Source organism: Myotis davidii, unplaced genomic scaffold (genome assembly GCF_000327345.1).
Source record: "Myotis davidii unplaced genomic scaffold, ASM32734v1 scaffold395, whole genome shotgun sequence".
NCBI lineage: Eukaryota > Metazoa > Chordata > Mammalia > Chiroptera > Vespertilionidae > Myotis > Myotis davidii.
The window spans coordinates 206,938-222,970 of record NW_006287904.1 but is presented as its reverse complement, the minus strand read 5'-3'; the positions used below and the strand labels follow the sequence as shown (position 1 = coordinate 222,970).

Here is a 16,033-nt window from a genome sequence, read left to right as displayed (position 1 = left end):
GAAAGAGCTTAGTACAGTTCGAACTTACTTAGACTGTTGGTAGGAATATGCAGATGCATGTTCGTTGGATGTGTCCACCGCTATCTGTTGCTGCTGACCACTGGTGTCCTGGGATGAAGGTGCCACTGTCTGGGGAGAGGTATCAGCAACAACACCCTAAGGAGGCAAATAAGAACACTGTCTTATTGGCTTCAGCAAAGGGCCCTTTCCAGATGGACTTCAGAGAATACCCCTCTTCTCTTTGGCTGGAGGAAAATTTCACTCAGTTACGAAGCCACAATACGTACTCAAAGGAAAGCCACGGAGCCTATGTGGCTAAGAGCTGAGAAATTCACCTCCATGAGCGCCCAAGGATCCTTGCCATCACGTCCTTGGAGCAGTCAAATGGTCAGAAATCATTTTGCTCATACTTACAACTCTTCAACCAGACTTGTATGCAGCCACACTGAATGGTAATTTATTAAAAAATTCATGAAGGATTTCTACAAAAAATTGTATACTCAAGCATTTTATTGGGATAGTGCACTGTACCATGTCTATATGATCTGGCAAAGCAATGGACTCTGACCTGCATAAGCATCTACATTAAAGTTTGGAATTCTTTTAAAAGAATATGGTTAAGGAGGTTTCCCTTCAGAAATTTGATTTTTTTTTCCACAATAAGAACTGGAATTCACTTAAAGGTTTCAAATAGTCAAACAAACATCACAATTTTGATTTGCTCTTTTCCTCCTTTTCATTCTCTTTATCCTCACAGATGCCCACAAGAATGAATTTCTGAAGTCGGTCTCTTTAGGGACACATATTGGTTCCCAGAGAGGCATAGGTAGTTTCATTAGGTAATTATTAGGCCTAAAAGGCATCTGTCTGAATATATTCTCATAGTTTCACTTATAACCTTGAACACCTGCAGCAATATTGAGGTCCAAATGTTCTTGGACAACTCTCTGCCATAAAAGACCCTTGAGGTCCTCAGAATCTGAAAATGGTCCCTTTATTAATCTTTTTCTTCCTGATACTATTTGGTATTGTGTGTGTGTTTTCCTGAACCTTCCACCAGTATTTAGTTGTATGGATATTGGTGAATTTTCAGTGAGTGTTTTCACATAAAAAATGAATTATTGCTTTTCCTTATAATCATAAACTAAAAGCAATATATCAGAGTGTACCTCTATTTTTATCAATGAAAAACTTCTTTTTAAGTCCTAGATTTAACTATAATTATATTGTTTTCAATAAGCCACACTATTGAATGTGTCTCATTATTTGGTAGTCATCAAAATGCTCAAATTCTGTAGCTAACCATATGTCTTTGGTGTTGAGATAGATAGAAATGCAAATATGTAGCAGAGATTTATGTTTAAATGTTCAGGTTCATAATTTTCTCATGTCCTAGATGCTTTTTGACAGCTAACTATAGCAAGGAAAATGTGTTTTAATCACAGAGTCTTAAAATTTTGAAAATCCCATTAAAACCTATTTAATATTAACTGACACATTCTTTGGGGCCTTACAAGTCTGGGTCTCTGTGAGTTCCTAAATTACATGAAGTGTCCCCTTAAACTTCTGAGTAGCAGCAAACATTTGTCACATACAAAATGTATAAATGGATTGAAGAAGATGTGGTGTACTTATGTATACAATGGAATATTACTCAGCCGTTAAAAATGAAATATCGCCACCTGCGACAACATGGATGGATCATGAGGGTACTACACAAAGTGAAAAAAGTCGGACAAAAAAGGACATAAACCATATGATTTCACTCATATGTGGGATATAAAACAAAAATAAACTCATAGATACAGACAACAGATTGATAGTTACCTGAGGGAAGGGGGGTGGGGATGGAGGAAGGGCAAAATGGGTCAAATATTTGGTGACAGATGGAAATCAGACTTTTGGTGGTGAGCACCATGTAGTATATACAGATGCTGAATTATAGTGTTGCACCCCTGAAACTTACATAATGTTACCTCCATTTTTTTAAATGCCAATTCTGATTCAGGAGGTTCCAGGTGGTGCGTGAGAGTTTGCAGTTTTAAACAAGCTCCCCAGTGATGTCTGTAATGCTGGTCCAGGGACCTCTCTGAGTAACAAGGCATGAGAGTTGCAATATCACCCCTCCCTATTTATGGGTATTGTGGTTAACATTTGATGGGATAGAGATTTAGTCTCTGATCTTTTCTCTAAATATGAAAATGACACTTCCCTCATACTTTGATAGCAAATTAACTTATTTTATGTGCAAAGGAAAACCTAGGCATAGCCAGGTATGGGCACATATTTTCATATACTGAGCTTGCAATTTCAAATTTCAGAGAAGCACAAAAATCTCACATCAGGATTCCTTGGGCTATGGGGACCACGGCATATGTGGCTGAAATGTATCTCTGTGACCCTCTTTCCATAAGACAGAGACAGACTTACTTCGATAGAAACAGCTGTCGGAGGCACAGGCGTGTACTGGGGAATGTAGGTCCCTTGCATAGGAGCAGCAGCAGTCATATACTAGAGGGAAGCAAAGAAAAATGCAGGTGAACTTGGGATTGCAACCAAAGAGGAAAGTAGACATCACATGAGATATGTGGCCCATGGCCAGTGCATGATTAGAGTTACACTATATTTTGACCAAAAATGAGGCAGTTCCTATCAGCACAAAATTACCTCTCTTTACTGATTCAGTTACTAATGGCAGCCCACCTCCACAGTACCAGTACAAATTAACCACCCCCATTCCCTCACTCTGTCTTTGTAAACAGTCTATACCAGATCTCAAATTATTTCACTTTCATATCTAAAATAAACTCCATGAGGGCAGGGATGATGTTCTTTATTTTCTCCATTTTCCTGTTGGCATCTATCACATAGTAGGCTCTCAACAAATTATTTGTTGAATGAATGAATCAGATTGTTAATAATAATTTCTTGTCTAAATAAAAATAATACAGGAATAATGCAAGAAATACTTATGTAGCAACATTGAGAATTGGCAATTGTCATTTTGTTATTTTCACATAACTATTTTATATCTATATCTACATATATATCTATATATCTATCTATGTACATAAATTGCAGATAATGTTACAGTCTCCTTTGTTCCCTCCCCATCCCATTCTCTTGTCACTTTCAGGATTTCCTTTTCAACTCCTTGAATTCTCCAAATTTTCTTCGTCCAAATAAACAATGAAACATTCAAACATTTTTTTTTCACTAAGTTGTAGTATTCAGTAACATATGTATTGGGGATAACATGTATTTTTGCAATGAAGATAGGGAGCCCCAGAAAAATCACAGTGTCATCTAACAGAAAGTATGACCCATAATCCTATTTCTAATACACATCTCCCTTGCAAATTCAAAGTTCTACTCTTCGACAATGGAATTTTCTATAGAATAAACTTTATTTCTGAGTTCCTAAACTTGATGAACAGCACAAAACTTTAGAACCAGAATCCTCTAATGAAGATAAGATTTCTCAATTCATGCAGGTTAGAGAAATTATGTTTATGAAAAATCATAAGCCTGTGAATATTTATTATTCTCAATTTGTTGAGTTCAAAAATTAAGGCCATGCATTAATATGCAAAACCTAAATTAGTATGCTTTACGTATCTTGGTACTTTCAGTACCCAAGAGACAAAGTGATTCTGAATCAAGGGAATATATGAATGGAGACTAGCTCATCGGTTGTTGTTTAATATTTATGGAGAATTATAGCAGCAAAGCAATTCTGGAGTAAATGCATCTTCGTTGTAAAATAAGCACTGTCCTACTGTATCTATTGGTTAAAAAATAGAGACAGCTCTAATGAAACAACTCCAAATCAAACAAACTGTTGTCTGTATTCTTGTTGCTACTAATAACAGCTAAGTGCAATTCACATATGTACGTATTAAACAGCCTTGTCACTTGGAGCAAGAGCGATTGTTTGAAAGGCCTGGTGGTATTACTCATTTAGCTTTTTAGTTCAATATTATCCGAGCTTTCTGTGCCCTGTCCTCTGTGATAGCATTCATCACTCGTCTATTAAAATTGTCCAGACTATTATCTCCTGGAAGGGATGGGTCAAATGTCACTTGTCTCTGCATCTTCTAACACACTGAAAACCTGATTCTTGATAAGTTATTGTTCAAGGCTGAATAAAAGGATACGAGTAGAAAACCTTCCACTTCCAATTACAAATCTTGCATGCCTCTTAGCCATTGATCATTCTGAGTTTTTTATATTAATGTCACCAACCCTATAAGGTTTATATAACATTTTAAGAAATACTTTCTCCAACTGTCCTTGTATCCTTAAGCAGATAATAAGTATTCAGGTATTTGATTGCTGTCCATTTTTAAAATAAGTATAGAACTCTGGAGTCACATTTCAGCAAATACTTCACCTCTAGAACCCTGTGGCAGGTGTTTTCATTAGCAACAAAACCGCTTTAGAGAGTACATCGGGGAATAATTATAGTCTCCTGACTATTTCAGACAGGTGGTTTGACTGTGTTGTATAGGTTTTAGATATCCTTTGATTCAGTTTTCCCTAAAATGTATTTTTTATAGAATGCTAGGCTCAAGTGAGAAAAAAGCTCTGTGTTCCAATGCACTTCAGTAATGCTGTGCACTATATTCTTTTCTTTGATACTGACATGTAATAAAACACTTTTGAGAAATAATTATTTTACAAAAGCCTAGTTAAAGTTGATTAAGCCAGCATTTCTAAAACTTTATTTTGTAGTGCCTAATAATTTTTAGAACTAGTGCTCTAAAAAAAACATACTTTGTAAAATGTTTCTTTAATCTCAAAAATCCTAGATTTATAGCAAGTAGGAAATATATATATATCAACTATGAATTTAAGCACAGAATTGATACTGTTGTGGTTCATGTTCTACCCTTAGGTCATGATTTTCTAAGAGTTAGAATATACTAGTAAAAGGACAATCCACTATGGAGCTGGTAATTTTCTTTAAAAAAAAAAGTTTGTTTTTTTAAATTGATTTCAGGTAGAGGGAGGGAGAGGGAGGGAGAGAGATATAAACATCAATGAAGAGAGAGAGAATCATAGATTGGCTGCCTCCTGCATGTGCCTCCACGGGGAATCGAACCGTGACCTCTTGGTTCAGGGGTCAACGCGAAACCACTGCGCCACACCAGCTGGGCCAAGTTAGTTATTTTCTATTCCAGAGTTAGTAATTACAGCTTTGCAACTGGGCCTGATAAGTGTATCCTTTGCATTAGACAATGCCATCACTGGCACCCATCTGCAGGACAGGACTTTGATCTGTCCCTGCTCCACTGTCTGCATCTCTAAGGAGGTGGTTCTGTGAACTAGATTTAGGAACATGATCTGAGGCTATAGAAAGCAATCTTCACTAGCTCACAGGAGAATCCACCTCATTTCTTAAGACCTCTCATGCCAAACTAGAGTTCCTAGGCTGCGTAGTTAATGGAAAGCATATTCTGTAATTCTTAGCTAAGCTTCTTCAAATGATTCTGAGTTATTCCAAACTCTGTGTTTTATTCAGTAAAACAGAATCAGCAAATCTTCACACCTCCCATGACATTCAGTGAAGTGGGAACATGACCTAACTGAACTGCTTAAGGTGTGTAAGTTCATACTCATCTTCTGTTTAGAACAACGCTGTATGATAGGCAGGATGGTTCACCCATATTACACACTGAGAAACAGAGACCTACATATAATTGGAATAAACTCCAGTTCTTCTGACCTGTGATTTAGCGCTTTTCAACCCACTACATTATCTTTGAAGTTTTAAGTAAATAAGGTCTTAAGAGGCTCCTTTTGATCATTACTATGTACTATAGATACTGTTTTTTCTTAACTAATGGAGTGTAATAACTAGTTCTGGATAAAAAATAGAATAATATGCCTATGACTAACATTTTTATTGTTTAATTTCCAGACATTTTTAAATTTTACTTTATACTCAGAGCACCTGATTTCCTTCTAGGAGGGCTACCCTATATGTTTAAGTGTTACTTAACTTGTTTTTATGCTACTATTCTAAAGAGAACCAGTAGAGATTTTATAGTATAAACTAGAGGCTCAGTGCAAGAAATTCGTGCACTTGGGGTGGGGGTTCCATCAGCCCAAATTGCGAGGGTGCAGGCCAGGCTGAGGGACCCCACCTGTGCACAATTGGGGCCGAGGAGTGACCACAAAAGGCTCCAGGGTGGGTCCAGCCCTTCTTGTTCAGTCCCGGTCAGCCGGACCCCAGCAGCAAGCTAACCTATCGGTTGGAGCATCTGCCCCCTGATGGTCAGGGCATGTCATAGTGACTGGTAAACTGGTCGATTTGTTTGCTCCCTGGTGGTCAATGCACATCATAACAATTGGTCGACTGGTCTCCCACTGGTGGTCAGTGCATGTCATAGTGAGTGGTTGAGCAGCCTTAGCATATCATTAGCATATTATGCTTTGATTGGTTGAGTGGACAACTAGACAACTGGATACTTAGCATATTAGGCTTTTATTATATAGGAATAGAGGCCCCGTGCATGAAATTCTTATATGGGGGTTGGTGCCTCAGCCAGGCCTGCACCCTCTCACAATCTGGGACTGCTGGCTCCTAATTGCTTGCCTGCCTGCCTGCCTGATCACCCCTAACCACTCTGCCTGCCTGCCCCATGCACCTAACCACTTGCCTGCCTGCCTCATCGCCCCTAACTGCTCGCCTGCCTACCTAATTGTCCCTACTCGCCTCTGCCTCAGCCCCTGAAACGGCAGCTTCATCCAGAAGGACATCCAGAATGACGTCCGAAAGGTTGTTCGGCTGTCTGGTCTAATTAGCATATTTCACTTTTATTATTTTAGATGAGGTCAGTTCAGTTCAATATGCTCTGTGTGTGTGTGTGTGTGTGTGTGTGTGTGTGTGTGTGTGTTTTAATGGGAAAAAACCAATAACCCTACTTTTGGGTTGCTTTTTTTTCCCCCTTTGGTCATCAGTAACTAAGACAGGGCTTGAGAACGTTGTTTGAAAATTAGGAACAGACACTTATTTCAAATAAGTCGGTGCTATGGAGTTTTATACCCTGTAAAACTATTATCTCTGGATAAACTTGTACAACAAACTCTTCTGTAGTAGACATATATTTCCTAGAGTAAAGCCTCAAGAAGTGGCAGCCTTATAAATTTAGGAGCAACTGCTTACAGGACATGGTTATAGCTATATGTAAGATCAATTCTCAGCTTTACATAATTGGTGACAAATAACCCTGCATTTTCTTTGCAAGCACAGAGCTTGATTTCCTTAAGAGATAAAGTGCAGCCGAAACCGGTTTGGCTCAGTGGATAGAGCGTCGGCCTGCGGACTGAAAAGTCCCAGGTTCGATTCCGGTCAGGGGCATGTACCTTGGTTGCGGGCATCCCTGTGGGGGATGTGCAGGAGGCAGCTGATCGATGTTTCTCTCTCATTGATGTTTCTGACTCTCTATCTCTCTCCCTTCCTCTCTGTAAAAAGTCAATAAAATAAAAAATAAAAATAAAAAGAATGATGGGTCATGTTTTCTTATCCATTCACCTACCTTATGTCTTTTGATGGAGAATTTAACCCATTTACATTTAATGTTGTTATTGATATGTACTTGTTTGTCATCATTTTTATTCTTATATTTTTGTTTCATCTTGCCTTTCTGTTTCTTCTTTTTACATCAGCCCCTTTAACATTTCTTGCATTTCTGGCTTGGTGTTAATAAACTCTCTTAGCGGCTCACAAGTGACATAGGACCAAGAGGAGGACCTGTGACATAAAAAAAAAAATCTGTCCCTTTCACTTGATGAATCCCTTTGGATTACTTATTAAAACTGTAACAAGAATGGATGTGCATCTTTGAAACTAATTTCTTTTATGGGTATTTCTCAAAAGCCAGAAAAAATCTGCCATAATTCATAAGTGAAAATTATTTTGTATTTATAGTTATTGACCAATGAGTAAGGTCTATATTCATATGAAAATTAATTTTTCTTGATATGACTGATGGTAACATTAAAATGAAGTATAGATACAATGAACAAGTTCATACAATATTTCCCTGTAGTGTGCAGCACAAAGTTTGGCATGATTTGATAAATTGTATTTTTTGGTAAACAGTTTGATGATTTTTACATATTCTGAAAGCAACAGATTTTCACATCAATGTGGGAGACCTGGATAGCTGCTTTCAAACCCACAGAAAAAATTCCAGACTCCATCACTTGCTCCAAGAAGTCTAGACACTGCATCACCAAGATATTTACACAAAGAGAAGGAAAAAAATGGTGAAACTGGAGAAGAGTTGTGTTTTTGCCTGTTTAAGTTACAACAAACTGTTTCTGTTACTGGGGAACCATTGATTATTTCCAAGAAAACAAAGAAAGAAAACTTAAATTTTCAGTTTTGGATTTACTCTCTTTCCCCTCACCAAAACAAATAAAAAAATGTTTGAGATGTTTGTGAGGAAACATATTTTGATTATTTGTAAAGCAAAGGAGTGGCAAGAAAGTCCCCCACATTTCAATTTTTGGAATTTCCTAAAGTACTTGATCAAACTTGCTCATTTGGAATCATCATTACATTGTTTAGATTGTAAATTAGTGCTTCAGTCCTTGCTATAAAATTCATAAATCCGCTTAACGAATTTCAGCAAGGAAAGCTTTCCAGGCTCTATCAACCCCAGAAAGTCAATGCGAATGATACAGGAAAGTCATAAATGCACCTCAGAAAGGAAGCTGAGAGGATAAAGCAGCAATTGTGGTTGATGATGCTAACAGCGTGCAGAGTGAATTACTTTTAAGGTCTTCTACTTTCTTCTAATAAAGGAAATTTGAGGATGTAGGCAACAACCTGAGTTATGATTCATCAGGGTTGGGTGAGGGACTGAGAGAGAGGCACCGTGTTCCTTGGGTAGAGGTATCCTGCAGTTTGGATGGCATATTTTTTGAATTTGTAGAATTGTATAATCTTAATTGGGAAGCAATACTTGACTTTGAGATTGAAAATTTCTATCATTTTGCAGGTTTGCTTAGAGTTAAGTAGTATAGCTGCTAGAGTAGAATTCTTAAAATGCCACTCAATGAACTAATGAGAGACTATCCACAGAGAGGAAGCTATGTAAGGCTGGATTCCTACCTGGACCTGTACTGCTCAGTTCCTCCTGTATCCTTTCTACGTCTGTCAATGAAATGATGGAAAAGGAAGTGGGCTCTCCATCCAGAATAGTAATAGTGTAGGCTTTCATAATGTTTTATGTTAGTATTAATTTATAAAGTAGGCTACTTACTCTCTAAGATGCCAGTGTGGAAGTAACAAAGTAGACTGTTGTAACAGCAGTAACTATCCCTGAAGAGTAGGTGGAAGGTTTGAGATACAGTAGTAGCATATACCTCACACACTAGAAGTAAAAACACTCGAAGAGAGGAAAAGGATAGAAATGGGAGCCCAGCATTATCGGTAGCCTGTATTATCCCACCCATTTTCCCAGAATAGTATTGAGCATAACCCACAGAGAGATGTGTTGTTTAATTATTAAACAAAAAATACAGACTGTTGTATTTTGGGGGCGGGGCCATTTGTGGGTGGCATACAGCAGAGTAACAAGAATGACTCTTCGAGGTTGTTCTTAGCTTGAAATTCACAAACCTCATCTGTAAGCAGTAGCCATGATCACAGGCTAGCGAGGCCTTCAATTTTGTAGAAAAAGTAATTTTCATGAATGTTTTTTGGGGAAAAAAACAACAAAGCCCATTAAGTTCGAGCATGTTCACAGATCATTGTGGTAGGAGTGAAAGTAAAAGATAATACTATGGAAATATAGCTGATTAAGAAACTATGTTTTAAAATTTGAACTAGAAACAACTCTATATACAACACTATGAATTATCTCCTTCCCCTCCTCAATTTTTTTTGTGATAAGTAACATAAAACTTAGAGAAAGATGGGACAGAAGAGAGATCCAGTAAACCACAAAGGCAACTCAGGAAATAAAAATAAACCGGATAAAAACTGAAAATGAATTGTACATCAGATTTCAGAATGGAGGGGAAACTGAAAACATATGTACAATGGGGTAGTGGAAATGAAAGCCTAATTGAGTTAAACAGAGAATGGGAAGTGAGAAGGTAGAAAAGATAGTAGGATATGAACAACTTTATGCCTATAAACTTGACAACTTATATTAAATAGACAAATTTTTTGAATAGCACAATTTAGCAGAAGTGACACAAAAAATAGAAAATTTCAGTAGCTCTTTGTACTAAAGAAATTGAATAATCCAAAACCTTCCCACAATAAAATCTTCAGCTGATTTTTGCAAACATTTAAGAAATAAGTAAAAACTAGTTTTATATAAATTCTTCCAGAAGATAACATAAAGGGACATTTCCCAACTCATTTCATGAAGCTAGCATACTCCTTATACCAAAAACCAACAGGGACATTGCTAAAAGGAAAAACTACAGCTCAATATATCTCATAAACATTTATACAAACTTCCTAAATTTAGTTCAAGATTAAAAAGTAAGCGTGATATTTGAAAATAAGCCAACATAATTCACCACATTGATAGAATAAAGAAGAAAATTGTATGATCATTTCAAAAGATTCAGAAATATCTTTGATAAGATCTAATATCTGGATATGAGAACATGTCTAGGTACATGAAGAATAAATGGAAATTAGGAATAAAAGGTTATATACCAAACACACACAGCTAACATGATAATTAATGGTGACATACTGAACACTTTCTATTTGAATTTTGGAATGAGATAAAGATGTCCAGTATCATCTCTTCTAACTTTGTTTTAGTGTTTTTAGATAGTAAAGTTAAGAAAAAAAAAGGCATATAGATGAAGAAACTAACACAGATGACATGACTAATATATAGACATTCCAAATATATTTTTAAAAATTGTTTGAATTAATAAGGACATTTAGCAAGACTGCTGGATGTGTCAACAAAAATTTATATTTGTATATATCAGAGATAATTAAAAATGAAATTTAAAATACTGTATCTATAGCATAAAAAATATTAAATACCTAGAAATGATTTTGAGAAGAGGCATGAAAACTTTCATACTGAAGATAAAAAATTTTGCAAAATATTGAGGGAACTTGAGGCAATTGTACAAGGGACCACTCTATATTATTTCTTAAAACTATATGCGAATCTATAATTATTTCAATAAAAAGCTCAATAAATAGCCCTAACTAGTTTGGTTCAGTGGATAGAGCGTCGGCCTGTGGACTGAAGGGTCCCAGGTTCAATTCCGGTCAAGGGCGTGTACCTTGGTTGCGGGCACATCCCCAGTAGTGGGTGTACAGGAGGCAGTTGATCAGTGTTTCTCTCTCACCAATGTTTTTAACTCTCTATTCCTCTCCCTCCCTCTCTGTAAAAAAAAATCAATAAAATATATTTTTTAAAAAGTTCAATAAATACAAAACAACCATAAAAACGTATATATAGTCACTCAAACACTTTTCAAAAAAGTATATAAAATTCAAAGAGCCAATATGCATATGAATATAGACGCTACTCATTGGTCATTAGGGTGATATAAGTTATCAATATGATGATATATGCACATTCCTACTGGGAGGGTAAAAAATGGACAATATCAAGTATTGGAGAAGATACAGACAAGCACTCCCAGATGCTGCTAGAAGGAGTTTAACTTCGGGCATTCACTCTGTAAAACTGTACAGCAGTAACAAAGAAGCTGTACATTTACAGAACCTATCACCAAGCAATCCCACTCCTAGATATGTGAATGGCAGAAATCCTTTCAAATACACACCAAGATATGTAAGAAACATTTAGAGCAGCATATTTAGAACTGTTCCAAGTTGAAAATAACCTAAATGTCGATCCACAGTACAAAGAAAAAGTTCTGATGTATTTGTATTGTACAATAATCCTATATAATAAAAGGCTAATATGAAAATTGACCCAATTGCAGAACTGGTTGCTATGATGTGCACTGACCACCAGGGGGCAGACACTCAACGCAGGAGCTGTCCCCTGGTGGTCAGTGCGCTCCCACAGGGGGAGCGCTGCCCAGCCGGAAGCAGAGCTCATGGCTGGCAAGCGCAGCAGTGGTGGAGGGATACTCTCCTGCTTCAGTGGCAGCACTAAGGACCCCTCGGGGGATGTCCCAGACTGCAAGAGGGCACAGGCTGGGCTGAGGGACCCCCCACCCCCAGTGCACGAATGTTGTGCACTGGGCCTCTAGTATAAACAATAAAAAAACCTCCACAAATATGTGTGAATCTTACAGATATAATGTTGCACTTTTTAGAAACAGCTGACATAAAAGTCTTCCTACTGTATGATTCTCTTTATTTCAAGTTTAGAAACAATCAAAACAAATCTATGGTTTAGAAGTTAGGGTTATGGTTGCTGTGGAGAATGAAAAGGTTAGGCACCCGAGAGGCCTCTGTGAGAAGAGGACCTTTGCTATCTTGATGTGGGTGGTAGAGACCTGAGGGGTGGATACTCTGTAAAATGTATTGAGTTGTAAACATGAACTGTGCACTTTTCTGAACACATGTTATACTTCTATAAGAAGTGCATAGAAGGAGGTGATAGAGAGCAGCATGTCTGAAATTGAACTAGAGCTTGAAATTCAGATTTGGAGTTGATACAGTGGTTGCTAATGACAAATTCTAGGATAGAGGGGAAAAAAATCACCAGAAGTGAGGATCTCAGAAACTAAGAGAAGATGCTGTATTGTAAAATTCCAATAATAAACATATATTCTTAATTCACTTATAAACAACATTAATAAAATTTTATTGAGCTCTTATTATGTGTCAAATATTAAGTAAGCACATACTATGGTGTTAAAGCATGAATTGGGCCCAGAAGGAACACATTTTGTTGCTAACCCTCTGGTGTCCAGGAGGATTCATTTCTCCGTTCTGATCTTACACATATAAAGCTATTTAATTTTTATGGACTATTAACTATTGCCAATCTTACATTCACCACAGCACCCAGAAACTGAGTAGATAATTAAATCCAAGTTCATCTTTTTGTATTATTACTACTTTCTTCTGGTAGTCTTCCCATTTTGTGTTTAAATTCCCTGCCTTCCTTGTTGTTTCTTAACATTTTCTAGTATTTTTGCATATTAGTATGGTTATTAATGGTAAAAAAAAAATTAAAAGTCTCTGGAATGTGGTGACCTCTTCAAATGAGAGAGGTTATTGGGGTCAAATCAACATTTATTGGCATCAGTCTTTAAATTTGAAAGCATCAAGAAGAAATCACTTTAACATATGACTGACTGACATTATCTAGATAGTTTTTTCATAAATTTATATGAACACACAGCCCAAGGACTAATGTCTTCAGCCTCTTCAGACACATTTAACCTTTTCTCTAGGAGACCAAGTTTGCGTCTTTATTTTGAAAATAAAAGAACTGAAGGAATTTGTCAAAAAGACAGACAGGTGAACTAAGAAGTCCCCAATATTCCTGGAAACTTGGTTGTTTACAATTTAAGTCTGTGCCTAACGCATTAAATCGGGCTGAGGTTAAAATGCGTTGGCCGCAGGGAAAGGGAACTCACCCAGGCTGCCACGCACAGTAAATTCCACCCCCATACAAAAAATTCCCCCTCAAGCATTTTGCCCACATACCATGAACGCCAATCATCCCAGTGGAATAGAGGAGACAAAAAAAGAGAAAACGATGAGGGTGCCCTTAAAATGTAGTTTGAAAGAGGTCATTCTCTATGAAAGCCATCAAACATATTCTTAGTGTGTTTGTTTTTTAGTCAAGAGACTTTTACTGAAAAAATTGGACCTATTCAATAAGTTAGAATATTCCTGTTATAGACTGATCCCAAAAGGGTGGGGAGCACATGAAGGTGCGTGGGGAGGAAGAACAGAGAAGAAAGAAGGATGAAATGATATTCTAAATAAGGAGGAAAGAATAGAAAGCAACAACAAATTGGAAACTGCAAAAATAGGACATGAAGCTATTTGAGAAAATATTTCTAAGAACTGCCTATTGAGGGGGAAAATATTTAAGTGGTACCATACTCTGTGAGCATATAAACTTTGGCAATACAAAAACATAATGAAGCAGTTTCTATGGGGAGACAGATACCATCCTTGCCTCCAAAGATATAATGAACAATTCAAAGTAAAAAGAGCTAAAGACAAAAATATTTTTTTTTAAATAAAGGACTAGAAGGAAATAGACTTTCTGGTGCAAGAATCCAGATTCCACTCTTTGCCACAAGAATTACAGAATAGTTTGTTTGATATCACCTGTCAAACAATGCAGAGACAAAGGATGTAATCTTGGGGTAAATTTCAACCCACTCCCATTGAGTTCTTAGAATCATCCTGACCTACATCTGCCTGCACATAGTCAAGAGCCCGCCCTTTGTTATTTCCTTTCTTGGTGCCTTTTTCTGCTTTCACTGTGTTCTAACCTCTTTCTACCCACATATAACACATGTCCAAAAGCTGTCTCTCCAATTACGTCCAAATGCCAAATTCCTTCAGGAAGCCTTGCTTTGTCCTTGCTTTGGAAGTAATAATGACTTTCAGCAGCTCTTCATCTGAATCTGTGCTGTAGGCGAACTGTGAAAGCTCCTACAGGGACCATGTCTGATTCATCATGCTTGGCACTTAGTGTGCTTTTGTTGAACGAATGAATGAATGAATGAATAATTAAGCACTCTGGATGAAAACTCAAGCTGCATAGTTCACAGGAACTACAATTGTTCAGGGAAGAGGACAGGAGTCCTAATCTTTTGTTTGTCTTGTTGCCTGTGAAGGCTAATTTCATGTGTCAGTTGACTGGGCTAAGGATGCCCAGACTGCTGATAAAAATATTATTTCTGAGTATGTCTTTGAGGGTTTTCTCCTGAAGAAATTAGCATTTGAATTGGTAGACTGAATAAAGAAGAAGTGGGCAGCATCCCATCCAGTGAGGGCTTGAATTCAACAAAAAATGAAGAGTGAATTCTCTCTCTCTTCTTGAGCTGGGATGCCCATTTTCTCCTAGTTCTTAGACATCTTAGCTCCTAGTTCTCAGGAGTTCAGAGCCCAGGACTTACATCGCTTGTTCCCTATTCTGAGGCCTCGAACTGGGTGCTACACCATTGGCTGCCCTGGTTGACAGACCTTCACGGCTCTCCTGGCACTTCAGCTTGCAGACAGTAGATGGTGGGACTTCTCAGCCTCCATAATTGCATGCACTAATTCCTACAATAAATCTCCTCTCATATGTATGTATGTATGTATGTATGTATCCATCCACCCATCCTACTGGTTCTGTTTCTCTGAAGAACACTAACTAACACAGTGGTTCTCAACCTTCCTAATGCTGCAACCCTTTAATACAGTTCCTCATGTTGTGGTGATCCCCAATTTCATTGTTACAAATTGAACATAATTAAAGCATAGTGATTAATCACAAAAACAATATGTAATTATATATGTGTTTTCCGATGGTCTTAGGCGTCCCCTGTGAAAGGGTCATTCGACCCCTAAGGGGGTCGCGACCCACAGGTTGAGAACCGCTGAACTAACACCATGCCTATGCTATACATAAAGTAGTGAACAAAATATAAACACTTTGGTGGTTTAGTGTTTATTTGGAAGCACATTATGGCATAAAATAAAGCTAATAAGAATTACTATTGAGGGAAGAGATGAGACTTTCTTAGACTCATTAAAATTCTTTGATAGAAAATGCCTGATATTTATGAAGACTCCTGATTATTGCCTTCAAATATTTGGAGCCTTAAGTTAGTTAGAAAGATCATAAGTTAATTCAGGAATTCAAACTACAAGAACCACTTTAGGCTTAGGTAAGAACATCTTACCTGTATTAAGCAAGAATTTGGCAAATGAATGGAACCATTTTGCAAGGAGAACATCAGAAACTCAGGGAGAATAGGTTAGCTAAAAAATAAGGTGTTTTTTTTTAATTCATAGTTTTAGGGCTGGGGTAAAGGATATAAAATTAAGAAGTGTACCCTGAACCAGAAAAAAAAATTCTGTATTCTACAT

At 37.2% G+C, this 16,033-nt stretch overlaps 1 protein-coding gene across 1 annotated transcript in view; it reads right to left on the bottom strand.

Moving 5' to 3' along the window:
* Positions 1 to 24: 24 nt before the first annotated feature.
* Positions 25 to 16,033, bottom strand: part of RBMS3 (RNA binding motif, single stranded interacting protein 3) — a gene marked incomplete at its 5' end in the record, with an annotated part of 205,768 nt that continues 189,759 nt past the window's right edge. Inside the window, 2 exons of the mRNA XM_006759645.1 lie at positions 25 to 156; positions 2,431 to 2,511. Coding sequence (XP_006759708.1) covers positions 25 to 156; positions 2,431 to 2,511 — 213 coding nt within the window. The remainder of the gene's footprint in view (positions 157 to 2,430; positions 2,512 to 16,033) is intronic.